This window comes from Ursus arctos, unplaced genomic scaffold (assembly GCF_023065955.2).
Source record: "Ursus arctos isolate Adak ecotype North America unplaced genomic scaffold, UrsArc2.0 scaffold_1, whole genome shotgun sequence".
NCBI lineage: Eukaryota > Metazoa > Chordata > Mammalia > Carnivora > Ursidae > Ursus > Ursus arctos.
The window spans coordinates 26,420,591-26,447,614 of NW_026622763.1; the positions used below are offsets into that span (position 1 = coordinate 26,420,591).

The 27,024-nt window shown below is 35.5% G+C and overlaps 1 protein-coding gene across 4 annotated transcripts in view; it reads left to right on the plus strand.

The window, feature by feature from the left end:
* KYNU (kynureninase) overlaps positions 1-26,391 on the plus strand; it is a 124,527-nt gene extending 98,136 nt beyond the window's left edge. For all 4 annotated transcript variants that reach the window (XM_026510056.4, XM_026510058.4, XM_026510057.4 and 1 more), the window contains 4 exons: positions 14,772-14,824; positions 16,722-16,807; positions 22,409-22,639; positions 24,010-26,391. In XM_026510056.4, the coding sequence (XP_026365841.1) occupies positions 14,772-14,824; positions 16,722-16,807; positions 22,409-22,639; positions 24,010-24,147 (508 nt within the window). In that variant the 3' untranslated portion in view covers positions 24,148-26,391. The remainder of the gene's footprint in view (positions 1-14,771; positions 14,825-16,721; positions 16,808-22,408; positions 22,640-24,009) is intronic.
* The last annotated feature ends 633 nt before the right edge of the window (positions 26,392-27,024 follow it).

The following is a 27,024-nucleotide window of genomic DNA, read 5'->3' on the forward strand; positions in this document are numbered from 1 at the left end:
AACTAGGAGCAAAAATGATAGAAATAAACTCACTAATGACGTGTCAACTTTACTTTAACTTCCACTAAACCATTGCCCTTACCCAATAGACCTTACGGTCTATTTTAGATCCTGCTCTTCTACTCAACTTCCAGAGACTGGGTATCTCAGCTTCTACTTGCTTATTGGCTTGTTAGGATACTCACTCTGAACCTGTTCTTCCAACATCCTTCTGATGATGCCATCTCAACCACAGCTTCTTGCTTTGGGTCAGTGTTCTGCTTATATACTGAGCAGGATATGGGCTTACTTATGTTCCTTTGGATAATCACTCAACCTCTGTAAGCCTTCCTTTTCTCAAATCTACAAATGTGGAAATAATACCTACCTCAGAGTGTTATTGCAAAGATTATGAGAAATGACATGAAACTATCTTGCCCATTTCCCAGCCAACATGTCTTGCTTTTGGTCCTTTTATCCTTAGCAGTTTGCTGTGCAAAACTGTGCTAAACTATGCCTTTTGAATAAGATTTCCTATTGGCATAAGAACCAGTAACGTGATCAGCTACACCACTCTTAAATGTACTATGGGATTATATAACTTCCACTCAGGAGTAATGTGGAAGCAGGTGCAGAGCGTGACAAATGCTGAACAATTAGAATCTCCAATGGGGTCTAGAGGCCGGTTCCCTTCATACTGAGCCCGTGGATAACAAAATATAATTTCTTCAGTAAATAAATGCAAAAGAGGCAGACCATCATCAAATAATGAGGTAGACAACTTAGAAACAATTATAATACCCTATTTGTACTTTTTCAAATATGAAGTTAAAGTGCTTTGTATAGATTCAGTAAATAAGGCCTAAAAAATGATGCCTTGACCTCGTTATGGAATCAGTTCTGTTTTTTGTTTTTTTTTTTATTCTCTAAAGAACACATTTTCCCCTTCATGTAGTCACTTGTTTCTTTCACATTTAGGTTATGAACGTGTCATCAGTACTTCAAGCACAAGCTATTATTCCTCCTGTGATAACCATGTTCGCACGCTAGGTCTTTGATGTTTCTGTCAGATATTCCCAGCAACCACCATAACTCATGCTCTTGAATTTTTAATATCAGTCCACAAACAGAAATGACAAATACCTAGTCCTTTAGCAAACACACAAGAATGAAAGAAAAGTTCCTAAATAGGAAAAACATTGAAATGTTCTCCCAGTTTTTGTTTTGATCCTATTGAAAAAGACTGGAAAAAAACGTTTTGCCCTTACTTTCATGACCTGTCTCACAGACACTACATTTGCCTCAGATTTTTTAAAAAGAATGCAGAGGTAAGTTTTGAATGTTTCCATAGAAAGCATTATGTGCAATATGTTATTTTTTGTATGTAACTACAGAAGAAATAATTCTCTTTAACAAATTGCCGTATTTTCCTTTTCTTTCAAAAGATAAGAAATAAAACAATAGTCAGTGCCTCTGTTCTAAGAGATTGTAAATGCAGGTAATCATTCAGGCTAGAATTTCTTCCCTAATTCCTACTTTTTAGGCAAAAATAATCTGAGCCTCAATGAGTGTGAGTCCCCTCATCACCTACCACAGTTCTGTACTGCTGAAAGAATGGGCTTTCAATAAATCTGCATCACAATAAACATAAGGACCCCAAATAAACCACTACTTTGTATAGTGGTTTTGCTTTCCCACTCAGTTTAACTCATTGATAGAGCTCAGGTATGTGTTCAGATTGACTTAAAATAGGTTCTGATTCTGATATTTAACTTAAAAACATTTCAGAACTTTGATAAATGTACCTTTAATTTTATTATTGATTACAGTTGTCAACAGAGAATTGATAATTTTTTAAAGTTATATATGTTAAATCATCAGGCCATAAACTTTGGTGGGTAAATAATTGTATTTGTTTTGATTTTTATCAACTTTTTGGTGCAGGAAATTCAGTCTTGTCAGTTCTGGGTAAGCGTGGTGACATTTGTGATTTTTCTCAGTAAATTCAGAGGTTGAGTTCTGTCAGTTCCGAGTTCTTTTTTCTTGCTACTTTCTCCCTAGGATGGCATCTGAGATTGCAGGGGGGGTGATGTACAGATAACTCAGGCATGGTTAAGGGAGAGGCATTGGGCTCTACAGTCATCTCTTGGGATCTACTAAAATGCACCCAACACCCCCTTGGTCATCTGCTTCTCCTACTGCTGCATCCTCCAAGCTGCCTGTAGAACCATCATGGCCCCATGCCCTTTATCCCAACCCTCTAGATCCATGAGACACTGAATCTCTCTGTCAGTTCTGTTCTCTTCTCTGAAGGCACAGGGATTTCAGGATTCTCTCTTGGGTGTCTTGGGTTAGTATGATCTCTGTTGTATGTGTTACCATGGTTCCATTCTGCTAACATTTTTACATGAAGACCATGGTACCAAGCTGGCATGGAGGGATTCTGTACAAACCCTGGATTGCCTTCTAAAGCTAAGGGAACATAGTTCAGGCAGTTTCTATCATCACCTCTTTTCAAACATATCCGGAGTTCCCACTGACCTCACAACCACCCCAGTATCCATCCCCTTGAACTTAACGACGGGTAGGGAGTCCATCAGGGCTCAGTATTGGGAATCTAAATCTGATCTTTCTCTTCCCTTTCTGAAGCTTCTCCTTCCTTAGCATGATCAAAGTTTGTTTTATTCATGAGTTAGGTTCATTGTTTTCTCAATTCTCTCTTCCCTTTGCTGTTTATGGCATAGACTTTATGCTAGGCTATATGAGACACATCATGATTGGAATTCTCCAATGTCTGTCTATTGCAAACCAGAAATCTTAGCCTTTAAAGACTACTGTCTCTAAGTTTCAAAAGCTCATTTTGGAACTAAAAGATGTTTTAGTACTATATGCATCCCTCGGTGCTCTCCACTTAACAGGTTATCTGGAAACAATAAAATTTACTGGTTGACCATGGAGAAGAAAGTTATAGGTAGCTATCTGAAAATGATGGGACAGATTTTTAATTAATTTCTTCAAAGTTTTACCACTTCATTTTTTCCAAATAATAATGTATTAGTAGTTGTTTCTCAATCCATACATTTTTTTGTGTTGGGGAAATTGGCAATTAATGTGTGACTAAAAATATTATTGGTACAAGAGAGGAGAACCCAAACTGGACTATCAGTTTTTTAATTAGATTTTGTACTTCATTCTGGAAAACTCATTTGACAACAATACTGAAATTCAATATTAAATGTACACCTAGAAATTTATTAAACTTAATTTAATAAGTCAGAATTCAGGGGCACCTGGGTGGCTCAGCCAGTTAAGCATCTGCCTTTGGCTCAGGTCATGATCTCAGAGTCCTGAGATCAAGCCCTGCCTTGGGCTTCCTGCTCAGTGGGGAGTCTGCTTCTCCCTTTCCCTCTACCTCTTCCCTCCTTTGCTTGTGTGCTCTCTCTCTGTCTCAAATAAATAAATAAATAAATATTCTTAAAAAAATAAAAAATCAAAATCAATTCATTTAGGATTAAATGGCATAGTACAAAAAGAAAATAAGAGTGGACAAGGGAGGTGGGGGAAATGAGTGCACATGGTCTGTGTGTGCTAGAGGTGGGGGACACACCACCTACCAGCGACATAATGCGAATGCTCAGCCACACAGAATGAATTGGTATGCGATGATTATTCACAGTGTCGATGTATGCAACTAAAAATCTGACCAGTTTTCCAATGCTAGAGATTTCATGACCAGTGACCAGATAAAGAACAAATAGTAACCTCCTCACACTCTTAAACTTTCTCCTGTTCTCAGAGGCACAATGACATACTAAATGTAAGCTTAGATATTTGTTCATTTATTTGTGTAGAATATTCTTCTTACTTCCTAAGTAGGCTTTTCCCCCTGTTTTGTTTGTTTTAATTTGTTTTTGGAGATGAAAATTGGCAGTATGTAGGATCACTGAAATATAACCATGGATTTTTGAGCACATAAATGAGACCATTTAAACATTTCCCCTCAAAACAAGACATATTTTGGGATGAACAGGAGTATGTCCTATAAAAGTAGAAATTCAGATTTTACTAGTATGAATAGTGCCGTTTAGATGGACTGTCAACTTCAGACAATGAGAAATTCATCAGTGGGCTCCTTGAATTAAACTCAGTGGCTTGAGTTGAATTTAGTGTAATGCCAAATAAATGGTTTTGTGAAAACTGAGGAATTGCCTTTCCTATTTTCTGCATTGGGAAATATATCCTGTCCCCTTACTTTCTCCCTTCAGACCATTCAAACAAAATCTATCGTTTAACTATCAGTCTAAACACCAGCCTATTCTGGAATATACTTTGCTCTCAAAATTTACTCTGTTGAAATATTTTGGCAAGTTAACTTTTTTTTTAAATTTATTTATTTGAGAGAGAGAGAGAAAGGGAGCGAGCTCAGGGGTGGGGAGGTATAGAAGGTGAGGAAGAAGGAAAATCTCAAGCAGACTCCCCGCTGAACTTGGAGCCTGTTATGGGGCTTGATTTCAGAACCCTGAGATCATGACCTGAGCCAGAATCAAGAGTCGGCCACTTAACCAACTGAGTCACCCAGGTGCCCCCGGCAAGTGAACTTTTAAAATAAAGCTTACCCTGAGGCTTTTAAAAGTAAAAGTGGGCATCTATGTAGGTAAGTATTAAGGTCATTGCCATCATATAAAATATCACAGTTAATGATTATTTCAGTTTAAATGAGGTATGTTCTTCAGAACTGAGGCAAGACCTCAGCTGCAGCCATAATTAAAATTCTATTGTTTCATTGATATGTCTTTCAGTATGTGGATATTATCATTTAGAAAAATACCTGCTTATATTTAATAGGATTATTAAATCATTCCTTCCTTCTATACAGCGTAAGTTGAGAATTTTCTCAGTGTACATAGATTTCATAATCATTTCCAGAAAAGTCTCAGGTATTTTGTTATATAACTGTCTTTTAAATCAATGCTTAATGCTTCTCAAAGTAAATATCCATTATAAGAAACTTCAGAATCTCATATAAACAGTTGTATCATAAGATTTATTTTCTCTCCATTTATCCCATGGATGGAGTTCAAAATGTTATATGAGCTGATACACATTAGATTGGAGAAGGTTCTGCCTTGTATTCTAACCATTAAAAAATAATAACTTCAGAGTTTGGTTCCTGTTTAAATAAGGGATTTTAAAAGTGGAAAGAAAAGCAGATTTTTAAAATGTTGAATAAATTTCAGATAATACCTCTTCAGGACATACTGGTTACATCTCAAATGGGGGGGGGGGGCAGATAACTGTCAATTGTACGAGGAGTAGTCTGCCATTAGGAAGTCCCTTAATTCCCAAAGAAACTTGTCCTTTCTTAGCTCTGGTCTTAGCACATGCTACTTTGGCCGTCTGGAAGAGTCTTTCCTTCCTCTTTTGCCAAAATACACTCATTCTTTACTCAGCTTCGTCTGCAGTCTCCCCCCTGACCGTCACCACGCTGGCTAAGCTGCCATAGCCAATGCCTCCCTTACATCTCACATCACGTCACCCAGGTGACAGACACTCATCTGCAAGTAGTAAGAGGCAAGTCCCTGTTCTTACCAGCTTACGTTCTAGTTGGGGGAGAAAAACAAAATAAGCAAGTATTTAGTATGCACAAAAGATACTCTACATTCTATTCTATGTCTTCTTCTGTTTGTTTGTTTCATGTCTCTTACAATCATTCCCTTTTCAGGACATAGAAGTCTTCCTTGTTCACTTTTAATTTAACAGTTATATGGCATTTTATTATATAGATTTACCATGATTTATGAAACCAACCTAATTTTGAAGGAATTTGAGGTCTTTTCAATCTTAAACTATCACTAGAAAGAATGCAGTGACTATTACATAATTCACTTCATAACTGTACAAGTTCCGGTGAATAAATTCTCAGAAGTGAATTTGTTAGGTTGAAGGGTATATGTATTTGTAACTTTTATAGATAACTATTCATTTGTTCTCCAGAGGGGTGCATCACTTCACACCCCCTCAATAATACATGAGTTACTCATTACCCATGTTAATACCAAGAGAATGTATAATCTAATTTCTAAATTTTTGCCAATCTGAGAGGTGAACAGTAGTATCTCAGTGTAGTTTTAATTTGTATTTTTCTTACCTTTAGTAAGTGGAGAGGTATTCTTTTTAACATTTAAGAGGCATTTTCCTTTTCTATATGATCAATTCAGATCTTCTGGTCATTTTTCTTGGGGTATTTTTACATTATTGATCTTTAGATATTTTTTTAAAAAGATTTTATTTATTTATTTGACAGAGATAGAGACAGCCAGCGAGAGAGGGAACACAAGCAGGGGGAGTGGGAGAGGAAGAAGCAGGCTCATAGCGGAGGAGCCTGATGTGGGGCTCGATCCCAGAACGCCAGGATCATGCCCTGAACCGAAGGCAGACGCTTAACCGCTGTGCCACCCAGGCGCCCCTGATCTCTAGATATTTTTATACTAAGAGGATTAACCTCTTGTGACATGAGTTGCAAATGATTTTTTTGTAAAATAGATTGTTGTTTGATAGAACCTTCTCCTATGATTCATTACTCTATGGAGATAATCCTATGACTTTCTCTTTAGCTTTTTAAATATAGCAAATTGTATATTACTTGATTTGTTAACACAGTGCCATGTTGTTTTCATTCTGAAGTTTTGTAACATAGTAGTATTTTATAGAAATATTCAACTTCATTGCTCTTCTTACTATGATTTGTTTTTCCATATAGCATTAGAATTGGCTTATCTAGTACCCAGTTAAAACATAAAATAAAATCCTTTATATTTTTTTGTTGTTGGGATCATCTAAATTTGCACATTAACTTGAGGAGAATTGTTTTTTTTTTTTCTTGTTGTTGAATATTATTCAGATCTCTTTCTTGTTGTTCATATTCAAGAGTGTTTTAAAATTTACCTTTGTAGGTCTGGAACATTTCTTGGTACTATATTCATTTGTTGTCATTTAAAATTTTTCTCATATTAACTTTATGCCAGACTACCAAACTAAAGAATATTTTTGTTCATACCAGTACAAAATCATGTAATTTGGAAAGTAGTCATACTTTACTTCCTCATTTCCAATTTTTATAACTGTGAAATCCTAGTATTTTTTTTATTATAAAGGTTTTATTTATTTGAGAGAGAGAGAGGAGGGGAGTGAGAGCAGAGGAAGTGAGAGAAGCAGACTCGCCGCTGAGCAGGGAACCCAACGCAGGGCTCAGTCTTAGGATCCTGAGATCATGACCTGAGCCCAAGGCAGATACTTAACTGACTGAACCACCCAGGCGCCCCAGCAAGATCTCAGTATTAACTGGAAGCATGTTTAGTGTTCTCCATTAAGGGCAAATTTGACTTTTAGACTGACAAAGATATATTTCATTGCAATAAGTATTTTCTTACTATTATTTTGTTTCATTTTGATTTTCTCTTAATTAACAACAGTTGCAGAATGTTGAAAATGTCTTTACAGGGTCTTTAAAGATGCTCCTGATTGTCTTTTTAGTTTATTAATATAATAAATTGTATATTAATAAATTTGCTAATACAAAACCATTTTTTCATTTCTTAAATAAACCCTACTGTTCATAACACATTATTATTTTAATGTGGTGTTTGATGAATCTGTTTGTGATTTTTGTATTAACATTCTTAGGTCAGATTGGTTTGTGTTTTTCTTTATGTGTGCAATTCTAACCTGGTTTGATACTAATGTTGTGTTTTTTTTCCAAAAAAGTGTGAGTCTTTCCTATACTCCTTTTCTTTTTTTTGTATTAGTTTCGTTTTTTATGCTCTTAAATAAAATAGTTTAAATAACCTTGGAATTATCCACTCTGAAAAGTGTGGCAGAATTTCCCTATGTGATCACCTTCTTTTAGGAATTTTAGGTATTTCAGATGTTTCTTTATTTTTTCTATTAAAATCTGCAGGTTTGGATTTTTTTTTTCTTTTCTGGAATTAGTTGGGATAAATTCTCCTAGAAAATTATCCATTTTAATCTAGGTTTCGAAACTGATTTTAGGGGCACCTTAGGGGTGCCTGGGTGGCTCAGTCAGTTAAGCGTCTGCCTTCCACTCAGGTCATGATCCGGGGTCCTGGGATCGAGCCCCTCTTCTGCAGGGAGCCTGCTTCCCCCTCTGCCCTTCCGCCTGCTCATATTTGCTCACTCTCTTGCCCTCTTTCTCAAATAAATAAATAAATCCTTAAAGAAATAAAAGGTAAAATAAAACTGATAAAATAAAACTTATGATGCTCTTAACGTTTTCCTGTTTTGTGATTATTCCTCTCCATAATGTTTTGTTGTTTATTGCAGCTTTCAGTTTATTTTCTTGTTCTCTGCGACTCTTTAGTCTTATTATTGATTTATTTGCTTTCATTTAAAAAATGTTTCTATTCATCTGACATCTAAGGCTGTGAATTTTTCTCTATGCACTATTCTAGCAATATCCCAAAGGTACTGATCTACAGCATTTTCATTATTTTTTAAAAAGAAATTCTACAATTTCAATTTGATCGCAAAAGTAATTTGAGATAAATTTTAACTTCCCAAGTAAGTGAGTCGTCTTGTTTTTTTGAGTTTCTTATTAATTGCTCACTTTATTGGATTGTAATCAGAAGACATAGCCAGCAATATATCCACTTTGGAAATATTACTTTATTTTGTAGTTAATTATAGTCAATATTTTATGAGCACTTTAAAAAAGCTATAATCTTTACTTCAGGGCAAAGCATTAAACATTTTATGAATTAGATTTACCTCTTAGTCTAGAAATTTATACCTGTTTTGTCTTTATTGCTAATATCTTAATTCATCAGCATTATAAAACTCCCTTCTTCAAACCGTTTAATTCTTTTTGGTCTGAATTTCATCTTGTCTGATACAAAGATTGCATCCTCTGCTTTTTTCCCCATTTTCTGCTTGTACCTGTGCTCATCCTTTTAGTCAGTTTCTTTCTGAATCACTCATTTTAACCGATTCTCTTTGATTTATGGTACAATCTGATAACTTTGTCTTTCAGTATTTGAATTAAATCCATTGATTTTTATTGCTTTGACAGCTATGTCTGGTCTTAATTCAGTGTCATTCAGTGTCATATTTTCTGTTTTTTTTAGCCTTTCAAGATGAGATATGTTTCTTTTTCATTCATTACTTTTCAGCAAATATTTCTGATATTTCATATTTTAATTCAAAATTTTAATCTTCCTTGTTTTCTTCTATTAGTTCCCTTCCATGAGCAACAAAAGCTTTAGCAGGTGTCCTTTCCTTCTGCCCAAACACCCATCAGCCCATGACTTAGTCTATTTTGACTTGGGTGTTTAATGCATATTCCTAGATCTGATTATACTTCTATTACTTGATTTATTAAGTTTAAATGTAGATGATCAATGAAATTACTTCATTACCCCCATTTTGCCAGTTATCTCTTTTCACATTGTCCTATAACATTAGTTCTGTCACCTTCATTCCCACATTTGTTTAATCCTCATCCTATAATTAAATGCGTTCAGTAGTCACCACATATCTTTTTGTCACAATGTCCTCAGGCATCTCTTGGCTGACTTAACTTTACCCTCATGTAGATTTTCATGAAGAACTCATGAGATCGAAGAGGCACATGCACCCAGATGTTTGTAGCAGCATATCAACAATAGCCAAACTATGGAAAGAGCCCAAAAATCTGTTGACTGATGAATGGATAAAGATGTGGTATGCATGTTTATATATATATAAACATTTTTATTTTTTATATATGTATAAACAATTATATATATGTGTATATATATATATATATTATATTACTCAGCCATCAAAAAGAATGAAATCTTGCCATTTGTAACAACGTAGATGGAACTAGAGTGTATTATGCTAAGCAAAATAGGTCAGTCAAAGAAAGACAAATACCATATGATTTCACTCATATGTAGAATTTAAGGAGCAAAACAGATGAACATATGGGAAGGAAAAAAAGAGGGAAGCAAACCATAAGAGACTCAGCAATAGAGAACAAACTGAGGGTTGATGGAGGGAGGTGGGTGGGGGGTGGGCTAAATGGGTGATCGGCATTAAGGAAAGCATTTGTTATGTTGAGCAATGGGTGTTATATATAAGTGATGAACCACTAAATTCTGCTGAAACCAGTATTACACTATATGTTAACTAACTAGAATTGAAATAAAAATTTGAAACAAAAAATAAAAACTGGGGGCGCCTGGGTAGTGCAGTCGTTAAAGCGTCTGCCTTCGGCTCAGGGCGTGATCCCGGCGTACTGGGATCGAGTCCCACATCGGGCTCCTCTGCTAGGAGCCTGCTTCTTCCTCTCCCACTCCCCCTGCTTGTGTTCCCTCTCTCGCTGGCTGTCTCTCTGTCACATAAATAAATAAAATCTTTAAAAAAAAAAATAAAAAAAAATAAAAATAAAAATAAAAATAAAAAAAAAACTGAGGGCTTCAGAGGGGAGGGGGGTGGGGGATTGGGATAGGCCGGTGATGGGTGTTAAGGAGGGCACATAGTGCATGGTGCAGTGGGTGTTATACGCAAGTAATGAATCATGGAACATTGCATCAAAAACTGGGGATGTACTGTATGGTGACTAATATAACAAAATAAAAATTATTAAAAAAATAAAAACAAAGAAAAAATTCATGGTGGAATATTAGCTCATCTCTTGCTTGATCAACACCAGTAATTTTTATACAGTTTGGCTTATTCAGACATAATAATCATGCACTTTCTATGGTGGGGGTATATTATATAGATATTTCTACATTATTCTCTTCACTGAATGGTTACATTTGATAAAATTGAAACAAATCTAATGTTTGTTTGTTTTTTTCCCTTTATTCTGTCCTCACCATTTTTGCCTGGAATCCCATTTTTTCCCTTCATTCTTAAAGTCCAATAACTTTAATAAACTTTAAATAAAATTGACCACTCTTGATTAATGCTCTTCAATTCGCTCAATATTGCATTTCTTCAATATAGTTTATTCAAATCATTTTTTTCAAATCATTGTTGCCTTGAATTATAACTTTTTTAGAAAGTTGTGTTTGGTTTTTTTGGTTTTGTTTTTTTCTTTTTTTCTGTTGTTTTTTTGTTTGTTGTTTGGAAATTCGCTTTGGTTATGATATAACATCTTTGCTTATTATATTTATAACTTTCTCTCTTGACTCTTAAATCTGTTTTCTTTTTCTTCTTGTTTATTTTTTCGCACAGCTGTCCTCTGACCCTTAGTGTCTTTTCTAGTCTCCTATTTTCCTTGCGTTCTTCCCAAACTCTTTATTTCTTTTATGTGTTTTATTTGTTTTTTTCTGATTTTTTTCTTGATTCCTACAAGCTTGTTTTCATCCCTCCTGTTGTCAAGCTATATCAGTCCTATTCCTGCATTTCTACTTGGTATTTTTGCATCATATGAAATATTACTTATTAAGTTTCTGTTGTTTAATTTACTTACTCCTTGCTTTTCCTGTTCATCAGCTTTCTGGCAACCTTTTTGTGGTGCATGCTTTTTATCTGTGGGTAGATTTTTCTACTTTTACATTTTTCATATAGAATCTTCGTGACAGTGCAATACCCAGTTCCTTTTCCATTTCTCATCACTGAATGGGTTTAATTTTCAGCAATCTGGGGAGACACAAACTGGAGGTTAGGGAAGGGGACAGGGTAGCCTTTCAGCTCTCATTCTCAGACTACTTCCCACTATTAGGCTCCTCTTGTGTCTTTATATAAAAATGTCTTCTCTTCTTTTTTAATATAGCTCTAAATTTTTAATATATCTGAAAATAATCCTGCTCACCCCTGTACTTTACTTATACTGTTTTATCACGGGGGTAGCTTTTGAAATTAAAATAAGAAAACTTTCCCTTCACTTCAGAAAGTAGTGGAACTTCCTAGAACTTTCCGGGAACTTCTCAGGTGTTGTATAACTTGGGCTTCCACTGCTCTGCCCCAATTCTTTTCTTTCGCTGCTCCTACATAGCTTCAACCCATGTAAGCATTTCAGGCAGGAGAACTGTCGTGTTGGGGTGGGATGGGAGGGGTGTTTGATAGGTTTGAGAATGAATCACTTGAAATGAGAGAAGAAATATTAGAAATAAGGTTTGTAAGGAGGGCATGTATTGCATGGTGCACTGGGTGTTATACGCAACTAATGAATCATCGAAGTTTACATCAGAAACCAGGGATGTACTGTATGGTGACTAACATAATATAATAAAAATAAATTAAAATAAAAAAAAAAAGAAAGAAGGTTTGAAACTTAAGCTTGGGCTAATAGGCTATGAATTTTTCCCTTCAAGAAAAGGGAAACCATATAATATTTTTAAGGATAAAAGCATCAGAGGCACCTGGGTGGCTCAGTTGATTAAGCGTCTGCCTTCAGCCCAGGTCATGATCCCAGGGTCCTGGGATCGAGCCCCACATTGGGCTCCCTGCTCAGCAGGGAGTCTGCTTCTCCCTCTGCCCCTCCACCTGCTTGTGCTCTCTCCCTCTCTCTCAAATAAATAATTTTTTTAAAAAAGGATAAAAGCATTTGTTATCTTACATCATTAATCAGTCTTGCTAACTAATTCTATATAAGTATATAAATTATATGTACATAGAAAAATACATGTGTTTATATATAGAAGTATATATGCATGTGTATATATTCAAAGTATACAAAATAAGCTAATTTTATAATTAAAGTTTGAACTAATGAATATATGTTAAAATTACAATTGTAGTTTTTCTCTGATGCAATAACCATTCTTGCTCTTTAATTCTGAAGAATATAGGTAAGAATGAAGCAGAAATTAAAATTTTTAATATTTTGGTTAAATACTAATGCATTATATTTTTATTGGTTTTTTAATATTATTTTATTCTAAAATTGGAATAATATTCTAAATATTGTGATCTCCACATACTCTTTTTGAATATATATTCTTTTATATAGGATTTATAGAATGGGTTCAGTAGTATTCCATTGTATGAAAGTAGTAGTATTCATTTTATTAGCTCTCTATTCTAAGATATTTAGGTGCTTTGATACTGTAAATAGTATTGTGCTCACTGTCCTAGTACATAAATCTTAACATACTCCAAATACTGTAATCCAAATAGTCCTTTGACTAAATTGGAAAGAGTAAAAGTCCTGGGACAGGAATCTATAAATATTTTTCATATACACTCTCAAACTACTCTACACAGGTTTTATTACTTAGGATTCTCATGATTAGACAAAGTACTCATTTCTTTTTCTTTGAATCCTTGATGAAAATAGGCTTCATACTTTTTGAATGACTTTACAAATTTGACGTATGAAGTCTGGTCCCATCTTTATGATATTTCACATTTTAAAAATTATTACTGAGATTGAACTTTTTTTCTCTAAAATTGTGGGACATTTTCATTTTCTGATGCCCTCCCCATGCTCTGTGGCTGGGTAGCTTCGGGGGCATTGACCCTTCTGGAGAAAAAATTTGGTGAAAACTCAGAGGTGGCAAGTAGCAGCCTTCTCCCCATCATTGGTTTGCCCTTTAATTTTGTCTGTCTTTTCAAAATGGAATTTTAAATATTTGTAAATCTGTTGATATTTGCCTCTATCTTTCTTTTTGTTTTTATAGTCAGAAATTTTCTTTTCAAAACCATATAAATATGTGAATATCTTTTCTTTATCCTTGAATTTTATGAAATGTGACAGTTACCACTTACTAAATTGTTACATGATCTGAGGACTGTTTTTATATTTTCTTATTTTTTTTTTAAGATTTTATTTACTTATTTGAGAGAGAGAGCACACGCAAGCAGCAAGAGGGAGAGCAGAGAAGCTCAACTGACTCTGTGTTGAGAGTGAAGCCCAACCAGGGGCTTGATCTCACAATCCTGAGATAACGTCCTCAGCCACAATCAAGAGTCTTAACTGCCTGAGCCACCCAGGCACTCTTGTTCTTATATTTTCTGTCATGTTCTATTTGTCTCCCTGATGCTTTGTTCACCAGTTTATGTGCATTTGTTAATTTTATAACATGCTAATCATATAATGTATAGAATACTCATCATTATAGTCTTCTATTTCAAAAATCTACTATTTTTACTCATATATTCTACATGAACTGAAAAATATTTTGCCCAGTTCTAACAAAGTGCCTTGGAATTTTTTATTTTGGCAGCATTAAAATGAAAAATTTATTTAGAGAGAACATACTATCAGAAATATTGAGTTACTGTTTCTCGAATTTTACATTTTTCTTTAAATTATAATTCTTTTCCTGTAATATGCACACACATACATGTATATGATTTTTTCCTATTTATGTATTAATCACACTAAAATATGACAGTAATCAATTTCCTTAGGAGTTACTCAAAAATTTTCCACAATTATATACGTTATTCTAACCATTTCTCACTAGGAAGCCTATTGTGAAAAATACATTATTGCGTTAATTGCTTTTCTTTTTGAGCTTCTACTTTCATTTTTAAATCTAAAAAAAATTTTTTTTACTCATTTTATTTTAAATAAGAAAAAGATCCTTAAATTCAGATTTTCAGATGATTTTCCATTGTAAAAGTAATAAAACTAGTAATATAAATAAATTGATTTTTATCCTCATTCTTGATAAGGTTAAAAATATTAATTGCCTTATGATATCATGTAACATGTAAATGCTTAAATATTTGATGGCTCCCATCACAAATGGTTTCGATATGCAGGCCCCAGATTCCTATATTAATTGCAGTTATTTTTATAGATCAAAAGATCTGTGTTGTTATTTATGTTTTAGGTTAGTGGGATGGTTTGGTCATGAACTCAGCACCCGATTTAAGATGGATAACAGTAAGTATATTCAATTTTACTTCCCAAGTCATTTCATTTTACCTTTATTTCAATTCTCATCTGTCTTTGTAGGATATGTAATATAGATGCCTCATGGGGAGTGCACTTTGAAAATGCCACTGAGAATTCTTAAAATAAGAAATGACATTTCCAGAGTGTAAGACTAAGTGTTTGTACATTTTAGTATGAATCTGAGTCTATCCCTTTGTAGGGAGATAAGTGGAAGTGAAATGTAATGCCCAGGACTCCGATCTCATCAATATTGAGTACCCAAAACATCAGGCAGTGAGGACAGAAAGGAATTTTTTGCAGTTAGACCCAGAGAGACTTAGGTGTCAGTCCCACTTTGCTGCTTAATCGTTCTGTGATGCTGCACAAATTCTATCATTTTGGGTTTTTTGTTTTCTGTTTTCCTTCTTACCTATCTAACGTGAATACAAAAATCTGTGTCAGGGTTTGATCTGAGAGTGAGACAAGTTCAGAGCTATAAACCACGTAGCACATAGCAGTGCTATTTAATACATGTTCATTTTTAGCTCTCCTTTTTCAGTTATGCCTTTTGTAGCTTTTGCCGCCCACCAGAAAATAGCAGGTGAACCCCAGCAGGTAGGAATAAAAGTACAACATGGGCAGCGTGCTCTCAAACTGCCCTGCTTTTTCCCCAGTGACTGACTCTCTGCTTCAATCACATCGGATACAGAAAGCTTCCTAAATGTTCTGTGAGTTTCAGTTCAACTGGATCCTTCAGACTGCTACCAACCTGAGTTAATAACTATCTTAAATAAATTCACATTTGCAAAAACCAAGATGCAAATGATCAAGATGGGTTCTTGTAGTCACATCAAGAAACCTGTATTTTATCTTCGCTCCTGGAATAATTAGCTCTGATAATATGCCAGTTACTTAAATTTTTCGTGGTGGGTTTTTATATCTACCAACGAGAGAGTTGGACTAGATCAGGAGCGGGCAAAGTCTCTCCGTGAAGGGCCAGAGATGAGATATTTTAACCTTTTGGAGCTATATGGCCTCTGTGGCAGATACTCACTTCTGCCATTGGACTTCTGAAGCAGCCACGGACATAAATGAGTGAGTGTGGCTCTGTTCCAAGGAAACTTTATTTCAGAAACAAGTCGTGGGCCCGGTTTGGTCCCCAGGACATAGTTTGCTTAGCCCTGGGTCAGATGGGTCTCTGAAGATCTACAATATTCTAATCCTCTTTTAGTCAGTCTTAGCTAATTTAATCCAACTAGCAATCTTAACTCTACTGGGTTTGACTTGCTTCTATGCCATCTAATTGATTCTAATTAGGATAATATCTACTGTTAATTTACCTTTTAAATATATCATATTTAGGCAGATCCTTTTTTTAAAAGCCATTTATTTTTTTTTACCCCCTAGGAGAAGTCACTTGACCTAATAACCCTAGTGCTAAAAGTCACCTTCCTAGGTCATGTCATTCGTATTTCTGCCTTTGGATGGCATTACAATGACAAGCCATTAAAATCTTGATGTTATGTCTTTCTCTCATTGATGTGCTTTCATGGTAGAAAAGCAAAGCGTGGAGCACAATAAGGAATGCTGGTTTGGGAGTGGGAGGACAGAGGATGAGGTCCAGAATTCTTCCACAAGAGGTCATTTTTATGTGTCTAAGAGCTCCGAGGTTTGGTAGGCTGCTAAGGACGTGGGGACAGGGGACACAGGCATTGCAGGTGAAGGGGAAATATGCCACTATTTTAGGTCCATAGAGTGTCTCTTAAATATCTCAGAAAGCTTAGGAATAAAAGTTTTTAAATCTTACTCTTTTTCTCTCTACTACTTCATTACCATAAAAAAATCCATAGAGGACATTTTTTAAGGGACCTTCTATAAAAAAAATGACATGATGTTCATTTTTCAGAACTGCAGTTAATCCCTGGGGTCAGTGGATTTCGAATTTCAAACCCTCCCATTTTGTTGGTCTGTTCCTTACACGCTAGTTTAGAGGTAAGTGATCTGTGCTTCAACCTTCCCACATCTTTACCTATTTCTTTACCTGTTGTGGGAGCTTCTCTGCGAACCAGCAAGATGAATGTACACTGTGTATAAGCAATGACCAAAAGCCAGTGTTCCCCTCAGGACAGTCACTGTGGGCTAATTGCTATCTTTATTTCTGTTGCCAGCCCCAGCACTGTGTTTGGCACATAATAAATGCGGTTGGCACTTGGAAAATGTTTGGAACTGACCCGTGGATACATATTTTTAGTTCCATTTGGAATTTGTATGAACTTAAATAAATTGTTTACTCTTCTCGTGGTCTCTCTATTACAAAATAACCATGCAGTGTTTAATTCTTGATTAATTCACTCATTCAGCATTTATCTATTAAGAAAATATTATGTGCCAGACATTGTTGTGATTACTGGGGACTCTGCTTCTGCTGGTTCTGTGAGTCAATGAATTCACACAGTGCCATGTCACAAAACTGTAGGAAGACATACTTTAAGGAAAAAAATAGAAATCATCAGAATAAACTAAAGATTGAGCAAAGTTGTCTCATGAGGTAAGGTTTTGTTTTTTTGGTAAGTGGAGGGTCTATGCCATTCCATTCTTGTGTAATCTGTATTACTGGCTCAATATATATTTTTTAGTAAATTCATATTTTTAGTTAAAATTAATTTCACCCTAAATAATAATATCCAAGGAATCTATTTGGTTTTCTAGATGTGCATATCTACCTTTCTACCTATTTATATAGGTAGATACTTACCTACTTCACCTATCCATTTATATATATATTATATTCATATGTGTATCTATGTAACTTAATCATTTGGATATTAATTAATTTCAGGAGGAGACTAAATTTATTTAAGTAAATATAAATTAAATAATTATATGGTATATAATTAATATTAATACACAGATTAAGTAAGTGTATTTTATATACATACATAAAGGAAAGTACATTTTAGGTAAGTATGTGTTTCTTTTTTTTTTTGGTAAATATGCGTTTCTAACAGATTTTAAATATATAGCTATTCAAAAGAGAATTTGACTTTTTTAAAGTATTTTAAAATCATCTAGTTTGTGATATTTTAGGAAATCCTGTTGTGGAGTATTTCAGAATGAACGACTGGGTAAAGACTTCATCTCTCTTAAACCTCAATTCTAGGATACTGTGAATACGCATAGCAGTTTCTCATTTGGCCACTGGATGGCAGTGTCAAGTTCTTTTTTTTAATACAACCTCACCACTAGACCGTGGTAATCAACTCATTTCACTTCATCCCAATTTAAAAAGCACCTACTCAGTGTGACCACTAGATGGAGCTTGTGTCTTTTTCGCTTTTTGGCAAGTTTTTTTTTTTTTTTTTTTTTTTTTTTAATTGAAAATAGACCCAGTAACAAGATTTTTCAGCCAGTGGAAGAAATTTTATTTTTTGGGGGGGAGTAGTGAGGAAATCTGCTTAGCAAGTCAGATAATGATATTTGAATTGTTTTTATAATATCTATTCAGAGAAACATTCTGTTAAATGTTTTAAAACGAAATTAAATTTTGCTCACTTCGCAAGTTTGTATCAGGAAGAAAATGAGTTTCAATATGAAAAGCACTAAGGTGTACCTTGGGAAGAACTAGTACTTAAGGTTATTTCCTCTGATCTTCCTTACCTTTGCAAATAAGTTCTCAGCCAGATCTAGAAATTTTAGACCCTCTATAGAGTATGTTTCTGCAGTGGCCTATTGTCAAGTATTTACCCCTTCTGCATTAAAAACAAATCACATTCTTAGTTTTTCTATCACTGGTTTTCCAGGCTAGGCTTGAATGATAAAAGGCACAGAAAATTTTTACCACGGGGGCGCCTGGGTGGCTCAGTCGTTAAGCGTCTGCCTTCGGCTCAGGGCGTGATCCCGGAGTTCTGGGATCGAGCCCCAGAGCCCCACGTCGGGCTCTTCCTCTGGGAGCCTGCTTCTTCCTCTCCCACTCCCCCTGCTTGTGTTCCCTCTCTCACGGGCAGTCTCTCTGTCAAACAAATAAATAAAATCTTAGTTTTTTTTTTTTTTTTTTGACCACCGCATCACACTGTGTTATAGTCACCTAGACAAGTTTTTGTTTTCAGCTGGAATCTGAAGATTGATTTATTTATTTTTTTCTTTAACACTTAAACTTCGCAAAAAGACCCTAAAAGCACAAGAAGTGGCATATATCCTTCTCTGGAGCATTTTATCACTTGTATTTCTCTTGAGCCTCTTAGAAATACCTTACTAAGTTATTTGCTGCCGAGGCTCCATTCTAACCAAAATTACCTTTACATAATCCATCGTTGTGATGAAGAAAGAGTTGTGAAATTCTTCCTCCCTATTATAAATTGCAAAATTCCAAAATTACAAAACAGTGCATTTCTTTGCTTCTTATTCTTTACCTAACCATTGAAATGTTCTACTCTGTAGACGCCCTGTGAGTAAGCATGAGGGCTGCCGTCGGGTTGCTCCTGCCCTTGTTTCCGGTAGAGCGTTATAACATATAGGTGATTAAAGTTGGAATAAATGAGAATAGATACATGAATCAAAGTGCTGTTCTTTGTTGTAGCTACTTCTCTTTCAAAAAATATCCTACAAAGAGCAACTGGAGGAGAGATTCTAAACTTAAGAATCAGTGTACATGGATATGATATCAGTTTGACAATTTGATTTTTTAAAATATTAATATGGTTTTGTTGATAATTACATGTGCATCCAGTTGAATGATAGTATGAAAAATAGCACCTTATAATCTGTTTCAAACTCTTTTTCTTTATATTATTGGCTCTTAATCATTTGTACCACATATTTCTATACTACAAATACAGATATATATGGTACATACTTTATATATATCAAAAATGGGGATCAAGGGAACCTAGGGTAGGAACCAGGAGGCATACTCTAGCCCTCACTGGGACACTAAGCATGACCTTAAACAGGTGACCGCTGTCTCTTGACTATATGTACTCTTGAGTTCATTTGTCACATTTTTATAGTGAAGATGTTTATAGCAGATTACTTCAGAAATCTCAATCTTCCAGCGGCTAACTTGGAATTAAAAATATATCTGTAGTATTTTGAAGAGTCATACTTGTATGTAGCGACAGGTAGACAGTTTTTAGAGTCTTTCAGTATATGAATTTATAACGAAATAAATAGCTCCAAAATACAAAATTAGAGCAGTCAATTAAAATATATTTCAAGTAAGAAGAAATGGACTATGTGATTCCTCGGAAAGTGATCATGCAGCCAATTTGAAGAATTAAAGAGAAAGAAATGTGACAACTGAAAACATCATACTGTACTTATTTTTTCCATTTAAACTTGTCTAACTTTTCTAGCTTTGTATTCATTTTTCTCAGTAAGAAAAATAACCCATGTAGTTGAAACTCTGCCAAAAAATTGTTATCAGCTGAATATTTTCAAACTACAGTTTTCATTTTTTTCTAATTAAATAAATACTCGAGAGTCTCAATACGGAAAGCATAGAAATAATGAGAAGCCAAAAAGAAAAGATGTTTATTCTATTCTCCAGTTAACTCCTATTATCCCCTTTTAATATTTTTATGTGAGTCCTCAGAAGAGACCTTTACACCCTCTGACAGGATTTTAAGAGTGCCTCACAGTGCAGCTGCCCTTTACTGTGGTTTAAGGATGGAAAATGGTTTCATATTTAAAAGTTTTTTTTTTATCAAAGAATAACGGTATGTTAAATGTGAGACTACTTGTCATAAAAAAACACCGGTTTCTAGCTATCAGAGAAATCTGCAAGAACAAAATCTCCTTTTAAAAGAACCGTACAAACTTAAGTAATATTCCCCAAAGTCTTACTAACTTATGAATACAAAGAAATATCATTAAAAGGAGCACTTGACACATTGCTCCTACCTGTATCTTATGGGGCTTATGGCAGAACCAGAACATTTTTCAGAATTATTTGTAAATCAAATGTTCCTTGAATTACTATTCATCTCCAAAGAGAAGATTGGAAGAAGTCCTCTCCTATCCTTTTCTTTCTGTCCTGCCAACCAAACCACTGGTGGGTCCTGCTTTGCATCTCCCTGCTCCTGCCCGCCGTGAGAATTGATTCTCAATCCAGGCTCTCTGGATCCAGAAAGTTGGCTGCGTTCCCTTGAGTTCACCTTGTGCCAGGTCCACTTACATTTTATTTCACACCGGGCAGGGAGGAGATGCCTATCCAACGCGGGGGAACTCGGGTTCCGTGAGTCACTCGGGTTACCTGCTTGTACTGCCCATCCCACATACCTTCTGAGACTGACCTCACACTCTACCTGCAGCCAAGCTCGGCTTGCCTCCCAAGCCTGTGATGTGTGGTTGAGGACAGAGACCGATGCCATTTTACCCTGTTTCTCCTGTCTTCCTTGGATCCTGTGACCTTCAGGACAAATCGCTTGGTCTCCTTTGGCCAAATCCACGGCTTCCATGCCATCTAGGTCAAGAAAATCTTTGCCCAAATGGTTTGAGTTCTGTTAGAATACCTGCTCACACATGCCGCATGGATAGACAGAAATAACTATTTTCCCAAGCTTCATAAAGTCTAGAAGTCACTGAATGACCCTGTCTTTGCTCTGTGGCGTAACATGATGCCGAAAAGGGATATTAAGTGACATGCCAGTGCATCAGGCTCTGTTCGCAGTTCATTCAGTTCTTACGTGTAGGATATATTTTTAAACTCTACTTGACCTTAAGAGATAAGCCAGGAAAGCATGTCTGTTTTGACCTCTAATGTTCCAACACCAGTTATTGTGTGCACTTGTCACTCATCTTAATATAAGACACCTCAGCCAGCAAATGGCAGTAGTTTCACACCCGTGCTGGAGTTTAGCAGGGGGAAAAATGATGAAAGGAGGAGGAAAGATAAAAAGAGAGAGGGAGGAAGAGAGACCAAAACACACATGCGCGCGTACACACACACACACACACACACACACACACACAGAAGAAAGGGCGCCTAACTGCCTCAGTACTAACATATGTATTAACTAACGTTACTAGCTTCCCTGTCTGACAAAACTTAATTTTATTATTTAACCGTTTGCTGACTGTTACTGGGGAGATTTAGGAGTTGGTAAAACAATTATAAATAATACTGGTAATACTGCAAAAATTCATATGTACACGAGTGTTTAGCCCTTATTATACTTTTGTGTGGACCAAAAAACTATATCAGAGTAGAAAAAAGTCTTCTTGATTATGATTGTGTAAAATAGTTTGGAAGAAAAGGTTTGAAGTGCATGATCTTTAAATGCATTTATTAAGGTATGTTTTAGCTTGGTAATTTGAAATAACTCTAAAGGAATGTTATCCTCACTTTTCTTCTTCTTTCGCAAGTATTGTTTAAATGACATTTGTACAGTCTTTCCTGTTACGGCAGCTTTGCATTCGGCTTTTAATGGCCAAGCATTTAAAAGAGGACATGTTTTTACAAAGGATTATCCAAAATGGGATGTTTTTGGAAAGGTCGAAAATGGGCATTTCCTTTTTTGACATGATTTTCAGTTAATTTTTGCTTCTTTGTAAATCAACAAGACACTGTTAATCGGATTGTTTCTCATTCTGTAGATCTTTAAGCAGGCAACTATGAAAGCATTGAGGAGAAAATCTATTTTGCTCACCGGTTATCTGGAATACTTGATCAAGCATTACTATAACAAAGATAAAGCAGATACCAAGAAACCATTTGTGAACATAATTACTCCATCGAGCATAGAGGACCGCGGCTGCCAGCTTACACTAACATTTTCTGTTCCAATAAGATGTGTTTTCCAAGAACTAGAAAAACGAGGAGTGGTTGTAAGTATATCTCTTGCTTTGCTACCCAGTGTTCTCTCTGGGTTGCATGTGGGGGTGAAATGTGGGTCCTTGGTTAATTTACTGGTGCATGTTATTTCATGTTGGTCAGCCAGTGAGGATAGATTTAAGTGCCAACTAAATATTCATCACTGTGCTAATTGAAGGCATAGAGATCTGTCATTTCTGATAAAAGGGAAGAAACCGCAAGTTTTGAATATAAGAACCAGTCTCCCTTAATTTATTCATTCTTTTCATTATGGTTTGAGCCGGAAAAAAATTGTTTCATCATAATCAATTAGGACATGTTTTCACTAGTTTTTACTAGTGAAACTCCAAATATGTATATGTATATTTATTGAATACACAGAATTAAAGAACATAACATAGTGGAGAGGAAGAAAAGAAGTCAGTCATACTTAGTTGTTTGGGCCAAGTCATTTTCAACCTTGTCATTTTAGTCAAAAAAGAACTGTAGACACATCTCAGGGGTGTTAACGTTGTATGAAATAATTCTTTTTTTAACCCTTGGGCCTTAGTGATCTGTTTAGTCCCTGGAAGAAAACGTTAATAGGGTCATTTCAGGAAAAATGGTCCTCTTGTGTCTGCTTCCAGTGACAGTGTGGTTTAGGAATTTCTCCACTCAGGGGGTCCTGTCACTCCTGAGGCGAGTTACCTCAGATTCCAGAGGCACAAATCCATGTATTCGTGTTCCAAATCAAGGTCTCTCATGTGTAAGCAGTGTGCTTCTGGGAGAGTTCATGTTTTTTGGCTTGAGTTTTTGCCTCTGGATTTTGGGGGCAAAAATGCCTCCAAAAGTGGTTATGAGAATTAAATGGTCCAGCACACATAAACCATTTACTGTACTAACTCACAGTGGGTGTTTCTTAAAGATTAGTCATAGTATCTTCAGGCTGGACCAAATTATCTTGGATCCATTTTGTGACATTTCAGGGATACAGCCAACTCCTTACCAGTGAGAGTAGGGATTAAAGAATCCAGTGTAAAGACTATTAACTAAAACTCTCCAGGTGTCAGTGAGGTTCTCATTCATTTAAATTTGCCCAAGGGTTCTAGTCTCTCCAGAGTCTTCCCCATTGATAAATTATATCCATGACTTACTGGATGCCACAAGAAGATGATTGCTGAGTAGCTTTCGGCAATGGATATTCATGATAATTATTCATGTTTTAACTATTATTAAGAGGATAGTTTTCAATAACATAGAAACATGTTTTACTGCAAAAAAAATGCTTATATATTGTTTTAGGGAAATCAGCATGATTGCCTTATGTAAGTTTATCTTGAATGTAGATTTTTCATTATGTGAGTATTGCTAACATTATTGTGACTTAATATTTTTCTCCCCACAGTGTGACAAGCGAGAACCAAATGGCATCCGAGTGGCTCCAGTTCCTCTCTACAACTCTTTTCATGATGTTTATAAGTTTATCAATCTGCTCGCTTCTGCACTCGACACTGCAGAAGTCAAAAATAGCAGTGTTTTCTAGAACAGCGTAAGCAAGCGTTACTGAAAGGTTCTATGGTTATTTTATTATTATTTTCAAATTTTAATAATTGGAAGTTTTTCAAAACTGATTACACATAACTGGCAATGAATTATTTACTTTACAGAAAAATCTGATATATTTTTTCCAAGAGCCTGTGATTCTGAGGAATCCACATGTCTGCCCAATTTCTTCTTTCTTGGTCGATCAAAGTTTTCACTGGTCCAAGTATTATGTACACAGTCTTGCTAGCTGTCACATTTCGTGGTCAGTGAGTGTTTTATGTTGATTTAATTTATGTTGATTTAATTTATAATTTGACTGACAACTGCATAATATATGTGCAATTTTTGTGTCAATTTTAGAAATGTTACTTTAGTTTTAATTTACCGAAGAGTTTCTTATAGTCACTGTAATTTCACAGTCTGATATATGTATGATTTTGCAATATTCCATCCAACTCTAAGGAACAGAAAATACATTTTCTAGAGCAGTAGCTTTTCAAATGTTTTGGCTACAGTCCACACTAAGAAATATATTTAATATCAGAGACTAGTATTTATATGTGTTTATGCCTTATTTTATTGATTCTGATATACAAATTTTTATCATATTTTAACATCTGTGAAAGAAGTTTTTTTTTTCCCCCCAATTTTCAGTCAACAATTCTCACAATTGCCATTGACCATTCTTTCATGTTACCATCCCTGGCATTAGCGTGCTTCTCACAATGAATAGATGATTTTTTTAAAAATGGCATTTATAGCAAAAGCAGAAGTGTCATAAATGATTTTTTTTAAGATTTTATTTATTTATTCGACAGAGATAGAGACAGCCAGCGAGAGAGGGAACACAAGCAGGGGGAGTGGGAGAGGAAGAAGCAGGTTCATAGTGGAGGAGCCTGATGTGGGACTCGATCCCATAACGCCGGGATCATGCCCTGAGCCGAAGGCAGACGCTCAACTGCTGTGCCACCCAGGCGCCCCAGAAGTGTCATAAATGATTTGTCCATGCTCTATTTATTATTCATTTTATCTCATTACAACAAATGTTGGTTGAAACTTGCTAATCCCCCACCAACTCTTGGGTTCTAATCCATTTCACAAGGTTGTCCCTTCATTTGGTGTTATTGTGGTTATTTTTTTAAGGGGGACTTGCCCTGATAGAAGGCTTTAGATGTGACCCTGTCTCTAAAATAGTGAAACAAATCATTCCAAGATACTTGCTATTGAGAATTAGAATTAGCAAATGAGTGCTTCATCTCTGAACCTTTACCCCAAGTCTATGGACCTTCCTTTCCTCTGTGTGAATTACAGTTAAACTGAACCCTGATGGACCTCTCTGGTTTCAGCTGTTGATGCTACAACCGCTGTTCATGAATTGGCGAAATAGTCTACATTTGTATACCTGGGCAGCGAGAAAGAGTGACTACGACAGAATTAGTGCCCCTGATGAACAAATTTGAATGAAACTAACGTAGACAACCAATAGAGTTAAATAAAAAGATGCAGAACTGACTGCGATACCAGCACCTACTGATACGTATTGAGTACTCCCCATGAACCATGCATAAGGCTGATCTAGTTATATGTTATCTTACTTATTTGAGTGGTTGCATAACTGCTTTAGCAAAGCCTCCCCCCTCCAACTTTTGGCAAAACTCATCTTTGTGGATGGAAAAGTTCTCAAAACCCTAGAATTTGAATCTCTACAACTTGATGTAGAAGAAATGTCACAGTTTTGAATCTCACAGTGGTAAGCAAAACAGACATGGTTTCAGTTCTCAGGGAACATGCAGCTTGGTAGGAGAAATAGGTAGTAAGACAAACACCCAAGAAAATACATGATTACAAACTGTAGGTTTTATGAAAGAAAAACCAATGATAGTATAAAAGAAAAATCTCAAGGGTATTTTAGATTGTCAGTAAGGGGAGGCGTATGAAGGTGCTTGTAAGTTTAAGTTCTAAAATATCATGCTAAAACTTTTTAAAAAATAAAATTATCTTGCTAATCACATTCAAATTACATCAAATTATGTACATGGATTATTCAAAGAATGATAAGTACTGTGTCTTTATCACGCAGGATAGGAAGCCAAGTGTTAGAAACTCCCTTTCTCCCTGCTTGTATTCCCCTTCCTCCCCAAATCTAGAGATAACCATCAAATCATATTTTGTGTTAATCATTCCCTTACTTTCATTGAAGTTTTATACCTGTGTATGTACCCATAAAAATAATATGAGCCAATTTTGCCTGTGTGTGAACTTTGTGTAAATACAATTGTATATGTTCTGCTTTCTTTGCTCAACACCGTTTTTGAGAGTCATCTGTTTGTTACCGCTTTTTATCCATTTGCATTGCTGCTCAGTGTTCTAGTACATAACCAGAGTTAAGCTATTTATTTATTTATTTATTTATTTATTTATTTATTTATTTCTGGAGTTGCTCATTTATTCTACTACTAATGAACATTGAGTTTTTCCAAATATCTTTAACATTGCAACAATGTTGCTATTAACATTCTTGGTACACATGTTCAAATGTTTGCCTAAGACATACAACTCTGAAAATGTCGATTCATAGGACACACACATGTTCAACTTCACTGTGTAACATCAAACTCTTCTCCAAATAGGTTGTACCAGTTTCCAATCTGACCAGTAGGAAATGAATGTTCTCTTCTCTTGATCCTTGCCAGTAGTGGCTGTTGATTGCATTTGTCATGTACGCAGGCTAAAATAGGGTGATTACTAAAAATAACAGAGCGAATGTATAACTTCCGCACACGTAGGAGGAGAAACAGAATAAGGACATACGACACACTGCAGTTTATGCTTCAGAAACCATGCTTAATCTGTGGATTGAGCCAAGACTAGAGTT